This window comes from Mytilus trossulus, chromosome 11 (genome assembly GCF_036588685.1).
Source record: "Mytilus trossulus isolate FHL-02 chromosome 11, PNRI_Mtr1.1.1.hap1, whole genome shotgun sequence".
Taxonomy (NCBI): Eukaryota; Metazoa; Mollusca; class Bivalvia; order Mytilida; family Mytilidae; genus Mytilus; species Mytilus trossulus.
In genome coordinates, this window is record NC_086383.1 from 38,706,127 (window position 1) to 38,732,006 (window position 25,880).

General features: G+C 32.8%; 1 protein-coding gene across 1 annotated transcript; it reads left to right on the forward strand.

Annotated features, from left to right (window-relative positions):
* Window positions 1–11,912: 11,912 nt before the first annotated feature.
* LOC134691065 (uncharacterized) lies at window positions 11,913–16,498 on the forward strand. The gene is made up of 2 exons (XM_063551263.1): window positions 11,913–11,996; window positions 14,509–16,498. The coding sequence occupies exons 1-2, from the start codon at window positions 11,985–11,987 to the stop codon at window positions 16,336–16,338; spliced, it is 1,842 nt and encodes a 613-aa protein (XP_063407333.1). The 5' UTR covers window positions 11,913–11,984; the 3' UTR covers window positions 16,339–16,498.
* Window positions 16,499–25,880: the final 9,382 nt, after the last annotated feature.

Sequence of the window (25,880 nt, forward strand, 5' to 3'; positions counted from 1 at the left end):
CATATATTATATATTATATGAGATATCTTAATCTGGAATAAATAGTGAAACGGCTTGCCATACTTATGTTAAGAAGGGTCCGGTGTAGTTTACAGCATATATATATAGAAAATAATGAACAAATTGGGCAGAATGAAAATTAAACATAAAAAAAAGACCAAAATAGACCAAAATGATATTAAGAATAGGGAATTATGAAGTGGAAAAATATGAGGAAATGGGAATTATGAAGTGGAAAAATATAAAGAACGAATCGCTAAAATATCAAGAATAGAGTATAATGCACAGAAGGAGGAAACACACTGAAAAACAGTGATAAAATTATTTCAAAAACTATTTTTCCAATATGAGAAAAAAATTATATGATACTTTACCAAAAGTGAAATAATAAAAAAAATCGAGACAGTACAACTAACTTAACAAAAGTCATTGTTTCAACCCTTCAGAGGACGATTTAGATCCATTGATACGGGAGATAGTTGACAAAGGAGTAGATCCGGTAAGGGCGAGGTTTGGCATGCCATAAAACCAGGTTTTTTCGGTGTTGTGTCGTTGTTCTCCTCTTATATTTAATGCGTTTCGCTCGGTTTTGGTTTGTTACCCCGATTTTGTTTTTTGTCCATGGATTTATGAGTTTTGAACAGCGGTATACTACTGTTGCCTTTATTTATTTGGCCTCAAATTTCATGTTCATCTAACGACAGATTTTGAACACTTTTAAAACACTTGAGTGGCTATGTCAGTCAATTCAATAATTTTATGTAAAATATTTTAACTGATTTAGTCATAAAAAAAAGCATCGATTCAAGCTTAAATATGAAAAATCTATCAAATATGCCAAACAATGTCATTTTTCAGATGGTTTTCGTCAAAAATGAAAGTGGCCGCATCCGTGTTCATCCTCAACCTTTACATATGTTATGTTTTGTCATCAAATACACTTAATATTTCAATATTAAGAATGAACACGAATGCGGCCACTTTCATTTAAAACGAAAACCGTCTGAAATTTAACTAAAATGCAAAAATTATGAAGATTTCAGTAATTTAGCATATTTTTATGATGCATTAACCCGATAGATGTGCATTGTATTGTCAAAAACAGCCCATGTTTATGTAGCAGAGGCATTATACTTTCCAATAAATAACTAAAAGTTTACATTTTAACAATTTTATAAAACTACTATATTTTGGGGCCAAAATGGGGTCTTACTGGACTTACTCCTTTCCCTACTGTGTCGAAAATATGATTTAACAGTTTTTACTTCAGAAAACAGAAACCTTGGTTGCGTTCAATATCGTAGCAGCTGCTTATCCTTCAGGAGCATTTGATATCATCCCCCGTTTTAAGTGGGGTTTGTATTGCTCAGTCTTTAGTTTTCTATGTTGTTTCTTGTGTACTATTGTTTAAGGTGGTACCTAACACTACAGGGAGATAACTCTGTAATATGAGCTAAACGTTTTAATTACGTTTCATTGTGAAGGCAATGTTAAGCTTCTCAATGATCAAAATTAGTCTTTGTCAAACTGCTATACAACCAGTGTAATTTTTATGATAAAACGCTTGGTTCAAATTTTTTGATTTTTTTTATATTTTTGTAAAAGGGTCAAAGTAAATACTTTGTCAAAATTTTATGAAAATTAAACGAGCCAAATTAATTTTAGGGAAAGTGTTGGGTACCACCTTAACTGTTTATCTTTTTCATTACTAGCCATGACGTTGTAAGTTTATTTTCGATTTATGAGTTTGACTGTTTCTCTGGCATCTTTCGTCCCTCTTCTACATAGGGCTACGTAGAGTTTTGACTACTGAACGTGTATTCTCACCAACTCGTACCCAATATGTTTTTAGTATTCATACATTGATATATACATAGTATGTTGTTGTTATAGTTGTTATTTTCTATCATGATATTGTAAAAACATACAAATAAAATATACTATTGCATAGCAATATAATATTTCCCACAGAAAGTAACCAAAAGTTAGCGTGCAATGAATTCTTATATTGCACTAGTGTTATATATCAGTATGTATGGTCAGATTATGTTTCTGTATGCGCGAGAGAGTTGTTCCCCTTTTGACAGTATTTTGTAATTTATGTTTGTGACGTCATCTTTGTCTGATTAAAATGTAGAAATGGAAGCTGACGTGTTTTTTGGTCCGTATATAATCGCCTCCATCCATGCTACCAGAGCTATTCCCCTAGTCTGTAATATGGTGGAGTGACCTAAACGATCGTGAATAATGATTTATACATATTTTGGATTTTGTTTTTCAATGGATTTTGGATATTTTTACTTGTGAAATTTACCGACTGTTCCTGGATCCTGCCATGCCGCCATGATGCTGAACACTTTTCATTGTGTTTTAAAAAAATTATACCTGAACTTTTAATATAATACCAACATTTATATTGAATTTTTGGAAAGAAGAGAACAGACCATGTCTCGTCTCGTGTACGTACTGTCTTTGTGAATTATTTATGAATGTCTACATGTATTCCGTTTTCAACCAGAAAGCACGTGAGATTTATCTCATTGCATCATCATGATCATATACATTTTATTTCTGTAACATTTGGATCCTGTTTACATATATGTCAACTTGTATCGGTGATAACTATCGCCATGCATACGAAACTTCCGATTTCACCAAAAGAGCCATTTTAACTGTTTATTGATGTTGACCCAGTTCATCCGCTGGACTACATGTGTGATGTGTATCGCGTAATTTTGACTGTATTGCTGTTGTGTTTCATTCCGCCGTAACTTTTATTTGACTCCGTCTTTTAAAAACGTAATTATATTAACTGTACTGTTTGGTGATAACTGTATCGCCATGGTTTTGCAGATTTCCGAGAAGACCTATTTAAAGAAAATCTGATGAATTTATTCTGTACGAGAACATTTTATTTTTAACTGTTGAGTTTATGAATCCAGATACTTTTCATGCTATTTTGATCTATGTTATTGGTTTACTTCGAATTTAAGCTAATGTGAACGTGTTTATCATTTAGCGGTGTGATATTTATCATAAATAAAACCTTGTTAAATTTAAGAGTTTAATGTCTCTGATGATATTATCAAATGTGTATTCAGCTATTTTTAATGATATCAGTTTGTCTAGTAGGAAATGCCATTAATATGTGTGTATCACTGTAATTGTTTGTGTGGGAGTAATGTGTGCATAAGGTCATCCGAGGGAGGAGTATGAGATGCCAGACTTTCGGTTTTGCAGCGTTGATAAGTTTGTTTTAAAATGGTTACTAGAGTGTGAGAGATTAACTTTATTCATGTAAACTTTTAATTTGGAAATTATTATATATTGTATTGTTTCATAACACATAAACATATAGACCATTGTAAAAATTTAGTAAATTTTTGTTTTGGGGGCTGGATGTTATATATCAGTATGTATGGTCAGATTATGTTTCTGTATGCGAGAGAGAGTTGTTCCCCTTTTGACAGTATTTTGTAATTTATGTTTGTGACGTCATCTTTGTCTGATTAAAATGTAGAAATGGAAGCTAACGTGTTTTTATGTGTCCGTATATAATCGCCTCCATCCATGCTACCAGAGCTATTCCCCTAGTCTGTAATACCAGTGCAATTAATCTTCAAAATTAATGACATAATCAACAACAAAATCTTAGTTTAAACCAATTTTTACTTTCAAAGATTATATTGCTATACAATAAAAGGGTTATTGCATTAACATTGGAGAATGTTGTCCCTCGTAGAACATATAGACTCGCAAGCTCGTGCAATATAAAATTCTACTCGGGACAATATTATCCAATATTCATGCAATAACCCTATAATATAACTTTGATTTGTATTATTATGAAGTTATAATTGTTTTCAAATCAAAGCTAAAAAAATTATAATCATTATAGTCCAGTCAAACTAAGATTTAACCTCAAATTAATTGCAACAGAAAATGTTTAAGTTCTAATCTTTAGCATTATGCCTTTTATATACACAGAAAAAAGTCCCATAAAATCTAACTTGAGGAAAACTCAAAATCAGCATTTTAAATTTCCTATGGAAATTAACATTGGAAGGGGAGATAACTCTTGCAAAAATGAGGTTTTTTTTTGTAAGTTTTGTGTTGTTTTTCTTGAAATTTATGTAAAGTATGATACTTTGATTGGGTTATACGTTTGTATTTGACTAAGTTATATAATCTTCTGCTCATGAAATATACAAAACCGAAGTGTTGTGGGTAGTTTTATTTTTTTCGTGCATTTTTCAATAAAGAAATTGCAAATTTGAAGCTTTGTAACCATTTTGAAAAAATAATGTGAAAATTTGGTATTTTTTATATTTGTATATTATGTTTTTTTTTTCTCCAGAAAATTACTTATCTAAAGAAACTTTAAAACATAAAAAGAAGAATATATGCTTAATTATTTTTAATAAATTTGAGAATCTTTACCTTGACATGTTGAAAAAGGGAATAAATGGTCAACTAATAAATTACGAAATCTAGATTATTATAGCTTGATAAAATATATGAAAACATCTATAGAATTATTTGTTATACTCTAAAGACTGCTAAAAACAAGAATCAATACATTCTGATGAATAGAAGCGTTAAAGTTATAATTTTGTATAAATTTTTATTGATATTTCTGCCTTTTTTGCAATAGTTATCTCCCTTTTCAATGCAAATCTCCATAGGAATTTTAAATGGTGATTTTTTTAGTCTTCCTCATGTAAGTTTTTATGGGACTTTTTTCCATGTATATTTGGGGTATAATGCTAAAGATTAAAACTTTGAATCTTCTGTTGCAATTACTTTCAGGTAAGGGTCAAATCTATGCTAGATCGCCTGGACTATTAATAAAATTGTTTGAATGACCGAATTCATACTTTCGATTATCTTACATTGTAATACATTTAGTAGTTGGAATAAAAAATCACCCAGTGGTCAAACTATGTCATTGAACAGTAAACATAATGAACATTAAATGTGAATGTCAACAGTTATCTAATTTGATTAGATATATTAAATTTTGTTGCTAACAGTTATCAAATAATATATTAATTCAGATACACTGGATGCATCGATTGTGTTAATGTATTGTTATAGTATCTAACTATTTTCAATGTTTGGAACAGGTTTCAATGGCTGTCACTGTGCACAACATAGAACCGTATGGAGAAAAACTGAGAATTCTTTTTGTCAGAAAACGCTGTCAAACATCCAAACATACTATCCACACTGATCTGTGACCACACTTGTATCTAATAAATAAATGTATGTAAAACAATTTGGACATTTTAGTTTTTAGTTTATTTCGCGTGCTGCCTTATGGTTTCAAAAGTATTAAACTGGCATAGGCAGTGGCGGATCCTAAAGCTTTCATAAAAAGGGGGGTCATTGACTGTCCAAAGAGCGGGCCCGCACCAGCCCCTCCTCCTGTATCCGCCTATGATAGGACTATATACACTTTTACGAAATAAACTGAAATGTCCGACGCAAAATTATAAAAAAAAACCTTTTCCATTAGTCTATGGACCATTCATGCTACATGTAATGTTCTATATATTCTTATTTACCAAGTAGGGTTAAAACTAATGCAGTTGCAGGTCCAAGGGGGAAGGGGATCCAGGGGTTAAACAACCCTTTTGACGATCAATGCATTTGAATGGGGACTTATGGATAAATCGATCCTAGGTATAGAGATCCACTTTAATTTAAAAATGGATGGATCCACTGCACCTCTCTTATAAATACATTTCTTTACACTGACATGAGTCGACTGAGACTACTATATATTAAAACTTATATGTAACATACATGTATGATGTAGTATATAGTCTCAGCTTCAAGGATACACAAGTTTGAAAAAAACATATAAGAAGACCTATTGAAATGAAGTAACGGTCTGGGAGTTTGTAAATTGCAAGTTGGTAATAAATAGAATTTAGTATACATGTCTCTGAAACAACTATTAAAAGCAAAATTTATCAAAAATCAAATATCTGAAATATATATATGAGCTATGTTCCAAGGCTGAAGAGGAAATTAAGCACTTTCTATTAGAATGTGAGTCTCTGGAGACTGCTCGACAAAAACAGATGAACATACTTCTATCTTTGAAAGGGGAGGTGATAAAGGTAATTATAAAGAGAATGATTTGCTTCCAATTATAATTTACTGCTGTAAGCTATCAACAACTAGCATATCCCACCTAAAAGCAAATGACCTGATAGAAATAGAAAAACAATCTCAAAATTTCTGTCACCAAATGCATAAGAAACGCACCAAAATGCAAACACGATGATACATGAAGTAGATGCTGAAGTGCAACTGCTGAAACAGCCATGGCAAGTACTTCTCTTCAAGACCCTCAACAATGTGAATTTACATTTAAACAACAACATTGTTATTGTATTCAGCCATACAAACTAACATAATGCATATATAAAAAACAGGAAAGATGGACCATCAGACTGTAGATTAGCTGTTCACATCTAATTATAATCAAATCAAATCAAATCAAATATTTTATTATAGTCTCACCTCTCTACATGTACAATACAAACATGAACACAATATATATATACAACATGTTTTAATTAAAAGTACAAAACAATCTTAAAAACATTCGAGAGCCACTCTCAAAAGAGTTATGAGAGACTTTTACATAAAAAAGGACAGCTCGATAAAAATATAAAACATTTTTTATCTATATAAAACATTCTTCCTTTGAATTAAAATATCATGGCAGATTTTGGCAGAATAAAAGCATAAATTTTTATTTGTAAATAAAAATATAAATTTTTCATCATCATTTAAGTCTAAAAAATCAATATTAAAAGAAACTGCTCTAGTAAAAACCTCTTGTCTTGCCTGTGAATATAAAGGGCATTTAAGTAAAACATGTTTCTCATCTTCAATGAGTTTCTGTTGTATACATGAATCATTAAAACAAAATCTATTTTCACTTAAAACCCCTTCATATCTGCCTGTTTCTATTCTAATCGGCGCCACACCACATCGAAATTTAGCAAAGGCGCTTTTATATTTTCCTGGCATATGAACACTTAAATAATGTTCTTTATAATATTCTTGTTTAAATAATCTATATGTACGCAGTTTACTGCGATCATTTGTGTTTAAATCATTACACCATTTTCTCTTGTACATATCAAAAACATTACTTTCAATATTCTTAATATCATTTTTACTAAAAGTACAGTTTATATTACAAAAATTTTCAATATTAAGTTCTCTAAATTTACTATGAACTCTAAAATTCCAGTTTTTAATTTTACTGTTACATATTCTATTTGCCCATAAAAACACTTTTTTATTAAGTCTGGTATCATTCATTTTCAAAAATCTTGACCAATTTCTAAAAATACATGACCATTGTTTAATAATACATGGCATCCAGCCCGTATCTCCATATAATGATAAATTTGGGGTATATTTACCAACACCCATAAAAAATCTCATGGCTCTATTTTTAATTGCATTAATACATGTAAACTCCCTAGCTCCCCATATTGAGGCACCATATTCAATAACTGACATAACCAGTGTATCAAAAAGTTTTGTAAAAATTGAAAACTCAAAACCACCATTAGCTTTACTTTTGGCAATTAACAAACCTAATGCCCTACTGGCAGACTTAGCAACAGCTTTTGCCATATCTATATAATTCAAATATTCATTTAACACTAGTCCCAGATATGTATATTTTTCTACAATATCTATGCTATTATCATTAAACATAAATTGAAACTTTGTTCTTTGTACTGACTGGGGTCTAAAATGAACAATTTTTGACTTGCTTAAATTTACAACAAGATCATTAGTGTTACACCATTGACTTAAAATGTCTAATATTTTTTGTAAATCTTTTTCATTATCACACATAAATACAATGTCATCTGCATATACAAGTACAGAAACAATATCATCATCAAGTTTTATGCCAACATTTAACCTCTTGACCTCATCAATAAGATCATTAATAAAAATATTGAACAAAAGAGGTGATAAAATGCACCCTTGCTTTAATCCTGACTTTACATTGAACCATTCTGTCATATGGCCATTTATTTTAACACATGACTGTACATTATTATAAATAGCATGTAATGCTTTTAACATTTTCGAACTTATACCTAATGACTCAAGTTTGGTGAACAATAAGCCTCTATTAACCCAGTCATAGGCTTTTTTAAAGTCTATAAATGCACAAAAAGTTGAAAGCTTTTTTAATTTTCTGCTTTCAATGATAGTTGTTAATGTATACAAATGGTCAATAGTGCTACGGTCTTTTCTAAAACCATTCTGTTCATCATTTAAACAATCTAAATCATCAAGCTTACTTGTAAGTCTAGCATTAAGTACTCCACAATAAAGTTTATATGATGAAGGGGCTAAAGTTATTCCCCTATATGACATAGGATCATGTGGGTCAGAAGTGGACGACTTTGGAATTGGCGTTATCATACCCTTACTCCACAAAGATGGAATTTTACCAGAATCATAACAAATATTAAAAATACGTGTCAATGCATTCAAAGCAGTATTATTTTTAAACAATTCAACTTGAATATCATCTATCCCAGGTGATTTGCCATTTTTAGACAAATTCAAAACTTTATAAACTTCATCTATTGAAATTACATTATCTAAAAATTCATCAAAAATAACCTGGTTTGAATTTAAGCTAATACTACTATGATTTTGGTTTAACATATCACAAAAACTATTCTTCCATGTATCTATTACTACATTTTGATTGTTACATAAGGAACCATCACTTAATTTTACTTCCATTGGTATATTGTTTTGACGTTCATTTCCCACACCAATTTTGCCGATTTTTCGCCAGAATTCTTTTGGGTTGCTGGCAGTGTTCATCAATTCTTCCTGCGACGAAAACCAATATTGACGTTTGGCTTTCTGGACACTTTTGTCAAACAGTTTTCTTTTTTCTACATATAAATGGCGTAAATTTTTACTGGTATTTCCTTTACATTTAGTCCAGACTTTTTCTGCTTTACAAACATCGTTCCATAAAGTGCCTAAGTTGTCAGTCCACCATGGCTTCTGACATCGCCTAGGCTTATTGTTATTACTATTATATAAAACAGTTTTACATGGTAATTTCTGTGACATCTCAGACTTCATCACTGTTACAAAGCTATCATACATGTCATCAATGGCAAATTGTGTCGTTTCACTATGTTCTAAGTAAGAAATAATATTATCAATACTAATTATGATAGTCGGGTCACAAAGCCAGTCCTGTGGAATATTATCAGCGCTATATTTAACTTTTCTCACAGGCTCATGATCATTTAAACTAATATTATCAACAAAGTTAAAATTCAAGCTCATAGACCAAGTTAAAACTGAGTGATCTGGAACAATCCTACGCAGGTCAAATTTATCCACCATACCAATGTTCTTAATTAGCTCAGTAGTTCTATGTACTGTGAAGTCATTGAAAGATTTTAATTGTTCATATGGTAGCACACAGTAGTCAACCACACTTGAGCCTCTGGTTGATATGAAAGTATAGTCATTATGAAGCGAGTTACGACCATTCAATATACAACAGTTCACATCAATAAGGAAGTCGCAAAAGACACTGCCATACGAATTGTGCTGAAAGTCAACGATGTTCCGCTCCGGTAATTGATCTACTCCCTCTATAAAGTCGGAGAAGTCAGAACAGCGGCTATTCCAATCTCCACAAATATAAAATGCATGACCATTTGGTATCGTATAAATATGTGTCATAAGTGTCTCCATAAAATCATGGACGTTAACAGCTCGTGTTGAATTCTCAGGTGGCAAATACACTGCACAAACATAGAATATATTCGACAAGCATAGTTTATCCTGTAGTTTTACCCATAAAATTCCATCTGTGACATCATTCACAATTTCAATATTAAAGACATCTACAATTTCTTGGCGTATAAGAAATCCAACACCACCTGATCCACACTTCGCACGTATATGAATATTCTTACGGTTATGGCCGTACCATTTATAGCCTTTTATATTTATACTATTAGAATTTATTAAATGTGTTTCACCAATGCCCAATATATCCACATCAAGAGAATTAATACAGGCCACTAAAAGATTATATTTATCACTTTTAAAATCATCATTCCAACCGTTTACATTCCAAAATCCGCATAAAACCTAACTACGACCACGGTATCCACGATTACTTTTATTTCCTCTTCCCCGTTTATTATATCCTCCTCTATTCATGCCGTTTGATTCCCTATTGATTTCCTCATTTTCTGGAATACGGGTTATATCACGTGACTGACTATTTGCACTATCAACATTTTTGTTATGACCATATTTTAGGGATTTAAATTGAACACGACTACCTTTCACTTCAAGATTATCATTACCAATAGCATTCACAATATTGCGAAGATTACTATTTAATATACGTTGGGCCAATGGAATAGAATTTTCCACAAACACATCCTTATAATTTCTAGAATTTTTTAATTCCCTTTTTTTATCCATCACTTTTCGCTTATCAGATGTAGAAGATAGGGATGCGATAATAACGCCACTTTTTCCCTCTCTAAATGACTTCTTGCGTTCCGCTGAAACAACTTTTACATCTTTTAAATGAAGCCCATCACGGATTAGACCATTAATTTTGTTTTCTACGTTTTCATTAGATGATTCTGGTATATTCCTAATTACAATACGGCACTTTTCACTGTTATCTATATCCGTATTAGCCGAAGCTTGTTTAACTATATCCGCGTATGATTTTTCCATACATTCAACTTTTTCGGTGACACCTTTAATTTCCGTCTGAAACTGTTTTTGAACCTTTTGAATTTCAATGGTAACTTTCTTGTCAATCATACTTGCTATTTGATTAGGTATATTATTTTCGAAATCATCAATGCGTTTTGTAATCATCTCACAAAAATTGTTCATTGTACCTGCTAATCCCTTTACCAACGATTTCAATTCACCTAGCTCATTGTTCGTCGACTGACCTTGGCAATCGTTGTCCTTAAACTGGGCCATGTTTATTTCAGAATCATCTTGTAAAATATCTAGGTTAATCATGTCGTCACTAACTGGTTTAAGCTTCTTAACATTATCGGGTGTGTTTGAGTCATTTGATAAGTGCCTTTTGGTACGAATAATTTTATCGCATTCATCATAAATATATTTATTCATGTCAGAATGAATATGTGCTGTTGTAGTTTTTATATTGTTCGAAGTCATCACTGATTGAACGTATGTATCTGCCGATTTACGATTGAGTGGATCAAAAACGGCAAGGTCAAAGTTTTGCATTTAACCAAAAGTTTTTACAAGTATATGCGCTAATGTGTTATCAATGTTTTGTACTCACAACCTCTAATGTACTTCTACTTTACTTCTATATATCTCAATAGTGTCTATGGAGTTGGATAATTCAATAAAAATCACAAATTTTCCTCAGATTTTTCTCCTGACAAAAAAACGTCCACAAAAATTATATGATATGACCTTGGCAGGAGTCAGAGACAGTCTCTGCAGGAGTTCACCTTCTATGAAAATCTTTTTTTTTCTTGTCACTGATATCTTTTTTTTTATTTTATTTTTTTTCTTAATTGGTAATCTTATCTAAATACCAAACTGCCAAAATTTAATCCCATTCTTTTTGTTTTGTTTGATCAACTTATTATTACCTTTTTATGATAATAGCACATAATTTAAACACTTGTTTTTAAAATTCAAAGTTTTACCCGTATATAAAGTAGCACCCTACCACACTGTAAATATCTGTGTAAATAATTTAAAACCAAATATTCCAAGTGGGAGTGCACCGATATATAACGGAGGAAATTACCTGCACAGAACAGAATGGCTGGGAAGAGGATCTTTATCATTGCTTTCCCCTATACTAATACGCCCCTCCAACTTGGCGCAGTTTTGAAAAACATTCTTAATCAACGTCTTGCAAAATGGCAGACTTGGTGAGTATGAAATTGTTAAGCGGTTAGCATCTACCATTCAAATGAATGGAATTACTGTATGATAATGACCTACTAAAGGTTAGAAACCAGTGCCTGTGGCTAAAGGCCACCAAAAAAAAAGTACACTTCGAGAAAATCAAGCACACAGAGGCGGGACTCAGCTGGCCACTATTAATGTAGTCACTGGCTACGGTTACATGGAAATGTAACAATGATAAAATATATAATGGTTACATTAGAGACTAATTGTCGGAATGCATGGTTTGGTAGTGAACTGATTAATTACGAATGAAACAATAACAATTTTGTCTGCAGAACTTTACCATGTTTACAAAATTATGTACATGATGTTCATTGCAATATTGTTACATTAATGCAATTCAATATACGTTGGTACAAAAACGAAACTTTTATTTGAATTTTACAATATTGCATACAGTTTTTGTTTACAATGTCAATGACAGTTACTACAAATCCAATGTGGAAGAAGCATGTTTTAGTCTGACACATTTTGGTGAGACCACTATGAGTAGCCACAGGCACTAGACGTTCTGTCAATAGCATGAAAATATTGGCAATGGGAAGAAAATAGTGTCCATATATATCTATATGGACACTATTTTCTTCCCATTGCCAATATTTTCATGCTATTGACAGAACGTCTAGTGCCTGTGGAGTAGCCATCACAAACGAGTCATGTAGCAATATGCACATCTGTATTGCATACTGTACTATCATATAAAAAAGAAGATGTGGTATGATTGCCAATGAGACAACTGTCCTCAAGAGATCAAAATGACAGACATTAACAACTATAGGTCAGTGTATGGCCTTCAACAATGAGCAGAGGCCATACCCCATAGTCAGCTATACAAGGCCCAGATACATGTAAGTTAATGTAAAATAATTTAAACCAGAAAACTAAGGGCCTTATTTATATATAAAAAAAGACAACAAACAAATATGTAACTCTGACATAATCAAAAGACAACCACTGAATTACAGGCTCCTGACTTGGGACAGGCACATACATAAATAATGTGGTGGGGTTAAACATGTTAGCGGGAGCCCAACCCTCCCCTAACCTGGGACAGTGGTAAAATGTCTATAACAGTACAACATAACATGTATCATGACTATTCCATAATGCACTATTCATGCTATTGAAGTTAAAGATTTACCTGAAAGCGAAGAATATTAGAAAAATAAAATAAATGTTATTTGTTTTTGACCTCATTTTTATGGTTCAGTGAACAAGGTTAGGTTTTTTGTGGTGAAGTTCATATTGCAGATACTATAAGCAATAGGCCTAGTATATTCAGTGTATGGAATGCTTGTAAGGTGTACATGTCCAACTGGCAGACTTGTGTCATCTGACCTTCGCCTCATTTTCATGGTTCAGTGGTTATAGTTAAGTTTTTGTGTTTTGGTCTGTTTTTCTTATACTGTATGCAATAGGTTTACCATATTTTTTGTATGGAATGATTGTAAGGTGTACATGTCTAGGTGGCAGGTGTCATCTGTTCATTTTCATGGTCCAGTGGTCAAAGTTAAGTTTTGACATTTGGTCTATTTTTCTAACACTATATGCAATAGGTCATGATCAACTTTATTTGATGTATGGAAATTATTCTATAATGTGCATGTCAGTCTGACAGATTTTATTTGACCTTGACCTCATTTTCAGGGTTCATTGCTCAGTGTTTATAAGTTTTGCTGTTTTGGTCTGTTTTTCTTTAACTATAAGTAAAATGTTAACTGTAATACCAATACCAATACCAAATTATTTATTATAGTGACATGTGTTTTATGACAATATACAATATTTCAATAAGCAGTTGTAATTACATGTATCAACACCCGGCCCTTTGGACCTATAAGTCACTTTAAACATTTATACATAAAAAATAATAATCATTTAACAGCGGACAAAGTTAGAATTTATGTTTGATTGTTCCTATACAAAAAGTTTTTTCTTTTATTAAATGCATTGTTCAAAAATTTAGCAGTTTTTCTAGGATAATTGCAGATAAGAAGTTTAAATTGTTCATCATTAGAAAGGTTTTCAAAAGAGTGTTCTATATCCAATATAAGTTGATTTCTTAAATCTGGGTAAAAGACACAGTCCATCAGGAAGTGGCGTTCATTTTCAACATCACATGAGTCACACATTTTGCAAATGCGATCAACTTCTGCTTCTCCAACTGTATTTAAAAATGTAAGCAATAGGTCAATTAAACTTAGTGAATTGATTGATTGTAAGATGTACATATGTATTTCTTATTTGGTTGATATGACCTTGACCTCATTTTCTTGGATTATATAAAGTTTATGTAATAGTTGTAGTAAAGCTTTAATTTATATATAGGAATATCAACATAATATCAATGATTAGTAAACATGGTAAAGAAGGCGAGACATTTCAGAGTGTGCACTTTTGTCTGAATTTTATGCCTATAGGCCAAACATAACTGTATCAACAGTTCATAACTTTTTACTTCCTGTATTTCAGGTTCCAAGCACTTCATTTGAATCAAGTGTCATACAATATGTAAAGGAGGATGAAGAAGCAAAGTTTTTTGCAAGGAGAACTGATTTTTTATCAGGAAGATACTTCTTAAAATCAAAATTTCATGAAACATTTGTAACACACATCCAAGCTTGTAGACGGGGTATTACACATACGAATTACGTGAGTGGCATTCAAGGGGTAGGCAAAACGTCATCTGTGTTATACTATGTTTTGGAATGTAAAAAAAAAGGCGATGATGGAATTCATTATTTTGATTTAGAAAAAATAATTTCTAAGGATAAAAAGTTAAATACTTTTACTGAATTTTCTAATAAGTTTGATGATGGTCATTGTGTTGTTATTGATCATGTGACCAGGCACAATTCTTGTTACCTTGACAACATAAGGGAGATAACCAGTGACAAAGGAATTAATTTCATATTCATTGAGTCAGGTTTTACAACAAGTGCACACTATTTACTAGATTTTGGCAAAGATTTGCAGTTGGATGAGGACTCATTTTTAAGAATCTGGAAAAGATCTTTGGAGTCACTAGGTTATCATAACCCTAGACTTATAGCAATTGGGGATGAAGTTTATGCTTTATTTGCAGAAAGATTCATCATGACCCCAAAATTGCTTCATTCGGTGCTAGATTATTTCATGAAAAGAACTGGTCTAGTAGTTGCTGAAGTTTTGAGACAGTACACATTAGACAGACAAAATGAAATTGCAAGCTTTAAAGGATATCCACCAGGAAGTACATGTACTAGTAAAGAATATGAAAAGCTTGAACTCCATACAATGATTTTACTGGAATATATTCCAGACAGTGGAGAATGTATCTTTACCGAAAACGAGGCAAGTTTTTTAAAAGTGGCTGTGAACATATTTGAAATGAAAAAATGCAGAGTCACCAGAAATGATTTAGAAACTAATTTGGAAGTCTTACGACTTGATCTTGATGAAGGAGATTTCTATATTAAGGTCAGGCATCTTGTTCCTTATTTAGCAAACGATTGGCGCAGACGACTTCCTTTCCATTTCGAAGAGATGCTTGAAAAAGTAGCTGGTGATGAAATCTTTGCAATTATGTTTCAGAATGGAGGGTCAAGAAATGAATTTAAAGAACTCCTGTTAGAAACTCAGCAAAAAGTAGGGCTGGCCATCTTACCAGAAATCAAAGTGTGGGAAACGGTTTATCTTAAATCTGACACCAAGCATAATATTTTTCAAACAAATAGATTGAAATTTGTGGTCATGCCATCACAAAATTTTAGAACGCCTTATACATCCTTGAATTTTTACCAGAATGATTTGCCAGAAAATTTTAAAGGTCATCTAAGAAACGTTGCTTTGTTTGGTGTATATCTGAAACAACAGATAGCATCAATAGGTGACTTTGTTGCTTTTCCGCAATCCCAAACTTTAATGGGATTTGATTATGTTGTTCATCAGAAAATTGAGACTGAAGAAAACTGTCCTCCCACGAAAAAGGCCAAGACTTACAAAAACTCAGTGTTATACCTTATTCAAGTGGCAACTGGTTCCCGTTCTCATAGAGGGGACACTATTGGTAGAGCTCTGGAGGTGATGAAGAAGATATTTTCTGACGGGGATGTTACCCTACATGCTATTGTTATCATTGCCAGAGATGATGATAAACCTTACACTTTGAATAGGTGTAGTTTCGAAAATCTATCAGTTATTAACCTTTATACCAGGAATTCAGATGGCATTCAGAATATACTACAAATGAACAAGCTCCTGTATAGATTTTATACTCATTTGATTGAGAACAAACTGGATGCAACTCATTTCGTTAGATAGATCCCCGGAATATTAACTTCCTGTATTAATGGTTGACCTATTTACCAAAGAAGAAAAAAACTGGTTATCAATATTGGGGTTTTACCACGCTAGCTGACAGGAAGCTTGTTTCTGTGTGATAACTTTTGAACCAATCAAACACATTAGGGAGCTACCATTTGATTTTTATGGGGGGCTAGGATGAAAAATTTTGTCCTGCCTTTTTTTTTAGTTGTAATCTCTGTCCTGCCTTTTTATTTTTCATTCTACCCGGTCCTGCCTTTTTTTTTAGTTTATCCTGACTTTTTTTTACATAAATTGACTTCCTGACTTTTTTTTTAACAAGTGTCTCATCCTGCCTTTTTTTTTTACTCAATACTCCTGTCCTGCCTATTTTTTTCAAATTTCATCCTAGCCCCCCCCCCCCCCCCCCCCCCCCCCCATAAAAATCAAATGGTAGCTTCCTTAAGCTATTTTGAATTTCAATTTTGTTGTTAATGTCAGATGATAAAATGGAGATTAAGTTTGATATGTATTGATAATCTTATTTTCAGTATAGAAAAAAAATCAGAAAAGTACTGAAATCCAAGGTTAAGTCCTTTAATCAAATGACAAAATACAACAAACGAATGAACAACAACTGTCATATTTCCTAACTTGGTACAGGCATTTTCAAATGTAGAAAATGGTGGATTGAACCTGGTTTTATAATTTCGTTTCTAAGAAGCTATTAGCAATATGTCAATTATATTTAGTGTGTGAATGTAAGGTGTAAATGTATTTCCAGTTTGGTTTATCTGACTTTGACCTCATTTTCTTGGATCATGTTCAGTCTATGTGAACCAGATACTACCAGCATAAAACCAACGGAAGGAAAGCAGGCGAGACATTTCAGCGTGCCCACTCTTGTTTATCTCTAAATAATTCTTATATTCTAGTACATACAAAGGATACATTTGTCATACACATATATGCACATGATATGTTTTAAGTAATCTTACACTACACACTTTAGAGATCTTTTTCTATTCCATTTTGTGCAGTCATGGTGACCTGCCCTTTGATGTAGAATGGAATAAACTGCAATCTACAGTGTTTATCTATACAAAAAATGTCAATGAGACATTTCTCCTCAATAGAAAAAAAATGACCCAGCAATTAACAGCTATAGGTAACGATATGCCTCCATCAATGAACCCATACCGTATAGTCGGCTATAAAAGGCCCCGAAATTACAAATGTAAAACAATTCAAACAAGTCTGACATGATTTGTGATCAGTTGAAGTATGAAATCATCATAAGCATTATGTATTAGACCAATCAGGACCATATATCTATAGTAACAACAACTTGGTCTATACCATAAAGTCACAACAACTTGGTCGATACCTTAAAAAGTCACAACAACTTGGTCGGTACCATAAAGTTACAACAACTTGGTCTATACCATAAAAAGTCACAACAACTTGGTCTATACCGTAAAAGGTCACAACAACTTGGTCTTTTCAATAAAAAGTCACAACAACTTGGTTTATACCTTAAAAAGTCACAACAACTTGGTCTATACCAAAAAAAGGTCACAACAACTTGGTATTTTTCATAAAAAGACACAACAACTTGGTCTATACCATAAAGACACACCAACTTGGTTTATACCTTAAAAAGACACAACAACTTGGTCTATACCATAAAAAGACACAACAACTTGGTCTATACCATAAAAAGTCGCAACAACTTGGTCTATACCATAAAAAGTCACAACAACTTGGTCTATACCTTAAAAAGTCACAACAACTTGGTCTATACCTTAAAAAACACAACAACTTGGTCTATACCATAAAAAGTCGCAACAACTTGGTATACACCATAAAAAGTCACAACAACTTGGTCTATACCTTAAAAAGTCACAACAACTTGGTCTATACCATAAAAAGTCGCAACAACTTCGTCCGTCTCATTAAGTCACAACAACTTTGAATATACCATAAAGTCGCAACAGCTTTGTCTGTATTATAAAGTCACAACAATTTTGACTGTACAACAACTTGGTTTATACCATCAAAAGTAACAACAACTTAGTCTATACCATAAAAAGTAACAACAACTTGGTCTATACCATAAAGTCACAACAACTTGGTCTATACAATAAAAAGTCACAACAACTTTGAATATACCATAAAGTCGCAACAGCTTTGACTATTATAAAGTCACAACAATTTTGACTGTACAACAACTTGGTTTATACCATCAAAAGTAACAACAACTTAGTCTATACCATAAAAAGTCACAACTTGGTCTATACCATAAAAAGTCACAACTTGGTCTATACCATAAAAAGTCACAACTTGGTCTATACAATAAAAAGTCACAACAACTTGGTTCATACCATTAAAAGTCACAACAACTTGGTATATACAATAAAAAGTCACAACAACTTGGTCTATACTATAAAAGGTCACAACAAGTTGGTTTATACCATAAAAAGTAACAACTTGGTCGATACCATAAAAAGTCACAACAACTTCGTCCGTCTGAAAAAGTCACAACAACTTTGAATATACCATAAAGGCGCAACAGCTTTGACTGTATTAAAAAGTCACAACAACTTTGACTGTACAAAAACTTGGTTTATACCATAAAAAGTAACAACAAATTGGTCTATGCCATTAAAGGTCACAACAACTTGGTCTATAACATTAAAGGTCACAACAACTTGGTCTATACCATAAAAGGTCACAACAACTTGGTCTAAACCATAAAAAGTAACAACAACTTGGTCATTACCATAAAAAGTCACAACAACTTGATCTTTTCCATAAAAAGTCACAACAACTTGGTATATACTATAAAGACACAACAACTAAGTCTATACCATAAAAAGTCACAACAACTTGGTCTATACCGTAAAAGGTCAAAACAACTTGGTCTTTTCCATTAAAAGTCACAACAACTTGGTCTATACCATAAAGACACAACAACTTGGTCTATACCTTAAAAAATCACAACAACTTGGTATATACCATAAAAAGTCGCAACAACTTGGTCTACACCATAAAAAGTCACAACAACTTGGTCTATACCTTAAAAAGTCACAACAACTTGGTCTATACCTTTAAAAACACAACAACTTGGTCTATACCATAAAAAGTCGCAACAACTTGGTCTATACCATAAAAAGTCACAACAACTTGGTCTATACCGTAAAAGGTCACAACAACTTGGTCTTTTCAATAAAAAGTCACAACAACTTGGTTTATACCTTAAAAAGTCATAACAACTTGGTCTATACCAAAAAAAGGTCACAACAACTTGGTCTTTTTCATAAAAAGACACAACAACTTGGTGTATACCATAAAGACACAACAACTTGGTTTATACCTTAAAAAGACACAACAACTTGGTCTATACCATAAAAAGACACAACAACTTGGTCTATACCATAAAAAGTCGCAACAACTTGGTCTATACCATAAAAAGTCACAACAACTTGGTCTATACCTTAAAAAATCACAACAACTTAGTCTATACCTTAAAAAACACAACAACTTGGTCTATACCATAAAAAGTCGCAACAACTTGGTCTATACCATAAAAAGTCACAACAACTTGGTCTATACCTTAAAAAGTCACAACAACTTGGTCTATACCTTAAAAAACACAACAACTTGGTCTATACCATAAAAAGTCGCAACAACTTGGTCTATACCATAAAAAGTCACAACAACTTGGTCTATACCTTAAAAAGTCACAACAACTTGGTCTATACCATAAAAAGTCGCAACAACTTCGTCCGTCTCATTAAGTCACAACAACTTTGAATATACCATAAAGTCGCAACAGCTTTGTCTGTATTATAAAGTCACAACAATTTTGACTGTACAACAACTTGGTTTATACCATCAAAAGTAACAACAACTTAGTCTATACCATAAAAAGTAACAACAACTTGGTCTATACCATAAAGTCACAACAACTTGGTCTATACAATAAAAAGTCACAACAACTTGGAATATACCATAAAGTCGCAACAGCTTTGACTGTATTATAAAGTCACAACAATTTTGACTGTACAACAACTTGGTTTATACCATAAAAAGTCACAACTTGGTCTATACCATAAAAAGTCACAACTTGGTCTATACCATAAAAAGTCACAACTTGGTCTATACCATAAAAAGGTACAACAACTTGGTCCATACCATAAAAAGTCACAACAACTTGGTATATACAATAAAAAGTCACAACAACTTGGTCTATACTATAAAAGGTCACAACAAGTTGGTTTATACCATAAAAAGTAACAACTTGGTCTAAACCATAAAAAGTTACAACTTGGTCGATACCATAAGAAGTCACAACAACTTGATCTTTTCCATAAAAAGTCACAACAACTTGGTCTATACCATAAAGACACAACAACTTGGTCTATACCATAAAAAGTCACAACAACTTGGTCTATACCATAAAGACACAACAAAAGAGGGACGAAAGATACCAAAGGGACAGTCAAACTCGTAAATCTAAAACAAACTGACAACGCCATGGCTAAAAATGAAAAAGAAAAACAGAAAAACAATAGTACACATGACACAACATAGAAAACTAAAGAATAAACAACACGAACCCCACCAAAAACTAGGGGTGATCTCAGGTGCTCCGGAAGGGTAAGCAGATCCTGCTCCACATGCGGCACCCGTCGTGTTGCTTATGTGATTACAAATCCGGTAAATAGTCTAATTCGGTAGGTCAAATTCATGAAAGGGAAGGGGATTGTAGTTACGACGTAAGGAACATATCCGATATCATTTGTGAAACGGTTATTCCATAACGGTCAACCAACTCGTGGTGGCGTCCGTAAAATTTACGAAGGGATGATTTCAACTTCACCATTTGGAACTCTTGGTTTAATAGCTTCCTTGTGAGCAGTAACCCTCTATCAAGAAAATCATGATAGGAAATGCAAGCACGGGAATATCGTATCAATTGGGAGATATATACCCCGTATGCAGGTGCTGCTGGAATGTTGCTACTTAGAAATGGAAAGTTCACAATTGGAAAGCTGAAATCATCTCTTTTGTCGTAAAGTTTTGTCTTCAACCGACCCTCATTGTCAATTTCTAGATGTAAGTCAAGATATGAAGCCGACTTAACTGTATCTGTAGTATCCTTTATCTCCAATTCGATGGGATAGATGCGATCCACATAGTCACCAAATTTTGAATTGTTTAGTGAAAGAACGTCATCTATATAGACAACTTGGTCTATACCATAAAAAGTCACAACAACTTGGTCTATACTATAAAAGGTCACAACAAGTTGGTTTATACCATAAAAAGTAACAACTTGGTCTAAACCATAAAAAGTTACAACTTGGTCGATACCATAAGAAGTCACAACAACTTGATCTTTTCCATAAAAAGTCACAACAACTTGGTCTATACCATAAAGACACAACAACTTGGTCTATACCATAAAAAGTCACAACAACTTGGTCTATACCATAAAGTAATAACAACTTGGTCTATACCGTAAAAGGTCAAAACAACTTGGTCTTTTCCATAAAAAGTCACAACAACTTGGGCTATACCATAAAGACACAACAACTTGGTCTATACCTTAAAAAGTCACAACAACTTGGTCTATACCATAAAAAGTCGCAACAACTTGGTCTATACCATAAAAAGTCACAACAACTTGGTCTATACCTAAAGAAGTCACAACAACTTGGTCGATGCCATAAAACGTCACAACAACTTCGTCCGTCTCAAAAAGTCACAACAACTTTGAATATACCATAAAGGCGCAACAGCTTTGACTGTATTAAAAAGTCACAACAACTTTGACTGCACAACAACTTGGTTTATACCATAAAAAGTAACAACAAATTGGTCTATGCCATTAAAGGTCACAACAACTTGGTCTATAACATTAAAGGTCACAACAACTTGGTCTATACCATAAAAAGTCATAACAACTTGGTCTATACCATAAAAAGTCGCAACAACTTCGTCCGTCTCATTAAGTCACAACAACTTTGAATATACCATAAAGTCGCAACAGCTTTGTCTGTATTATAAAGTCACAACAATTTTGACTGTACAACAATCTTGTTATTTAAAAATTTGTCAATTAGCTGATGATACAACACTTTTTCTTCAGTCAAGGAAAGAAATAAGTTTAGCTCTCAGTATAATTGAAACATTTGGAAGTTTTTTCAGGGCTTAAGCTAAATAGAGATAAAACTGAAGGGGTATGGTTAGGACGACTTAAAAGTTCAAAAGATAAATATGAAAATATAAATTGGACCGCCACAGCTTTGACTGTATTAACAAGTCACAACAACTTTGACTGTACAACAACTTGGTCTATACCATTAAAGGTCACAACAACTTGGTCTATACCATAAAAGGTCACAACAACTTGGTCTATACCATAAAAAGTAACAACTTGGTCTATACCATAAAAAGTCACAACAACTTGGTCTATACCATAAAAAGTCACAACAACTTTGTATATACCATAAAGTCACAACAACTTGGTCTATACCATAAAAAGTCACAACAACTGGCATGTGCGTAGCTACGTGTACGTCAAAACGCCCGGGCGTACAGGTGAATTTGGTAAAACAAAATATTTTCATCTAAATATTATTTAAAGAATTGGTTAACATCATTAAACAACATCTCTTGAAACCTATGGGTTTGCTACCCTTTTGTGATAAATCTTCTTCAGGCACAGACAAATTCAAAATATTAAAAAGTTTTTAAATTTTAGGTTTTTAAATTTTTCACTAAATAGTTAAAATAAAAAAAATCTAAATTTCGTTTTTAGATTTGATATTTGACCAAACTTTACTAAACTGAACCAGCAGTTTTTATTATGTCGCTTTTTGAAAATATCCTCCAAATACAAATATGGTCAAAGACGAAAACAACTTCATATATTATATTTATATGGGTTGTAAAAGAGTTGACCGATGTACATTTTGTATGAAGCGCGTAAGCGCTTCATTCTAAAAATGTGCGCACGGTCAACGATTTTACAACCCTACGAAGTTACAAAAAGAGAAGCATTCAATACTTATAATTACATTTCTAGCTTTGATCATGAAAACACGAGTTTTATAAAAAAAAAAAAAAAAATTTAATTCACCTGTGCACATTACTGTGGGACCACGTTTTTATTGAGTAATGTAATTGCTTAAGGAATAACATGTGATGTGCCGCTAGCCAATCAGAATAAAGTATTATAATGAAACATACATCTAATGTAATTATATACAAGTATCAAATATGTTTTATTAATGGATTTTATTTCAGAGAATATTGGTAAGTCAAGTGTTTCCTCAACTGAAAACTGGCTGAATCGAATTTAGAAAAGAAGGGAATATATTTCTCTCTCTCTCTCTCGCGATTACTCTCGATCTCGATCGATTGATCAAGAGACAACTTCACTTAATATCGCCTCGTAGAAATATATTCTCAATGTTTGGTCTATGAGGAGATAAACTGCAAACTTTATATTTTTATAGATTATCGTTGATTATCTCAACGAGATTGATTTTATCGCTTGAGCTGGTACAGAGAAAGTGAGAAAAGCAATCGAGTTGAGATGACTAATTATAATCTGTTTATCTGTTTTACCTATGACGACGTTGTCAATTTCAATGTCAATTTCGTTAGCAACGCCACGTGGCCTCCTTAGTTTCTAGCGATAATTTTTCCATATCAAGCGAGAAGCATGAAATGAAAATTATCACAAAAAAAGATCAAAGGAAAAATGCACAAAATAGCGATAAACATGTTTATTGTATCAACACTTATCTAATGTTTAATAAATATAGGAAGATGTGGTGTGAGTGCCAATGAGACAACTCTCCATCCAAACTAACAATTTATAAAAGTAAACCATTATAGGTCAATGTACAGCCTTCAACACGGAGCCTTGGCTCAGTGGTATGAAGGTCAATGAGACAACTCTCCATCCAGATAACAATTTATAAAAATAAACCATTATAGGTCAATGTACGGCCTTCAACACGGAGCCTTGGCTCACACCGAACAACAAGCTATAAAGGGCCCCAAAATTACAAGTGTAAAACCATTCAAACGGGAAAACCAACGGTCTAATCTATTAAATAAAACGATAAACGAGACACACGTATAAATTACATATACAAACGACAACTACTGTACATCAGATTCCTGACTTAGGACAGGTGCAACCATTTGCAGCGGGATTAAACGTTTAAATGGTACCAAACCTTCTCCCTTTTTCTGAAACAGTAGCATAGTATCACAACATAGAAAACCACACGATAAAATATCAATTAGCAGGCTTAACTCAATCAGTTTGAATGTTCAGTGCCCTTTGAATATGTTTTTATCACTTTTAAATATTGGGTTAGTTGTGTCGCCTTAACTTAAATATTCATATAAAATTGAGAATGGAAATGGGGAATGTATCAAAGAGACAACAATCCTACCATAGAAAAAAACAACAGCAGAAGGTCACCAACAGGTCTAGAAAATGTGTCAATATGTATAGAAAAGATTGTGTTTTACCATGCATAATTATGACTGGATAAAACGCGTTTAATATGATATAAAACGACTTTTCTAAGGCAACCAACAAAAAAAATCAACAAAATAACTCCTCACGATTCTTTAATTTAATTAGCCACCAAAAAAGGTTTGCACTAAACACAATAGTAATGTTCTATCTATAGTCTTAGAATTAATCCGGCGTGTTTCATTGATCAACGAAAATTCGACAATAGCGTTGTCACCAGTGATGCTTATATGACGTTGTGGATTGCCATCAGCGCAGGTGTAAATATCATGTTTCACTGACTGCTGTGCCAATGCGGTCATTACTGGTTGTATCTGTTTTTATCTTACCTCCTATACATTTCTACGAGTATGATTGGTTAAGAGCAACCACGTTGTGACCGTGTATATTCCATATTAGGTTAGTTAGGTTCCATATTAGGTTAGTAGTGGAGTTGTGTCCCTTTATACAACCAACACAGTGGTGAGAGAAAATCTTGAAGGTTTCAACAGACGATTAAATAGATGATAAAGATTGAAATTAATTCCATACAACGCATTTAAAGCTAACAAGTTGGTATTGTTGGTATTTGTTTTTGAATAGACCTATGGAAGTTGGTTCATAATACTAACAATATTGAAGACGTGATCACTTTTATAGGCCACTAGTCTAAATATCACATGTTAAGATAGTCGGTAATATATGGGGTCAGTAATTTCCATATGGGGCTTCGAGCTTCGCTCTCACCCCATATGGAATTTACTGACCCCATATATATCGTATTAGGTCACTAGCGCACTATGTAACTAATAGTATTTAGAAATATTAATTTCTCGAATTTTGAGAGAGAAAAAAATACTGAAAAGGGGGGAGGGGGGCTCTAACTCTACAAATATTTTTTTTACTCTATTTTTTCAAGTCTCACAAAAGTCATACCCGATGGTCTACTTCTACTTCTACTTCTACCATATAGTGACCGCCTTCAACAAATTGAAGATTATGTCACAGGAGG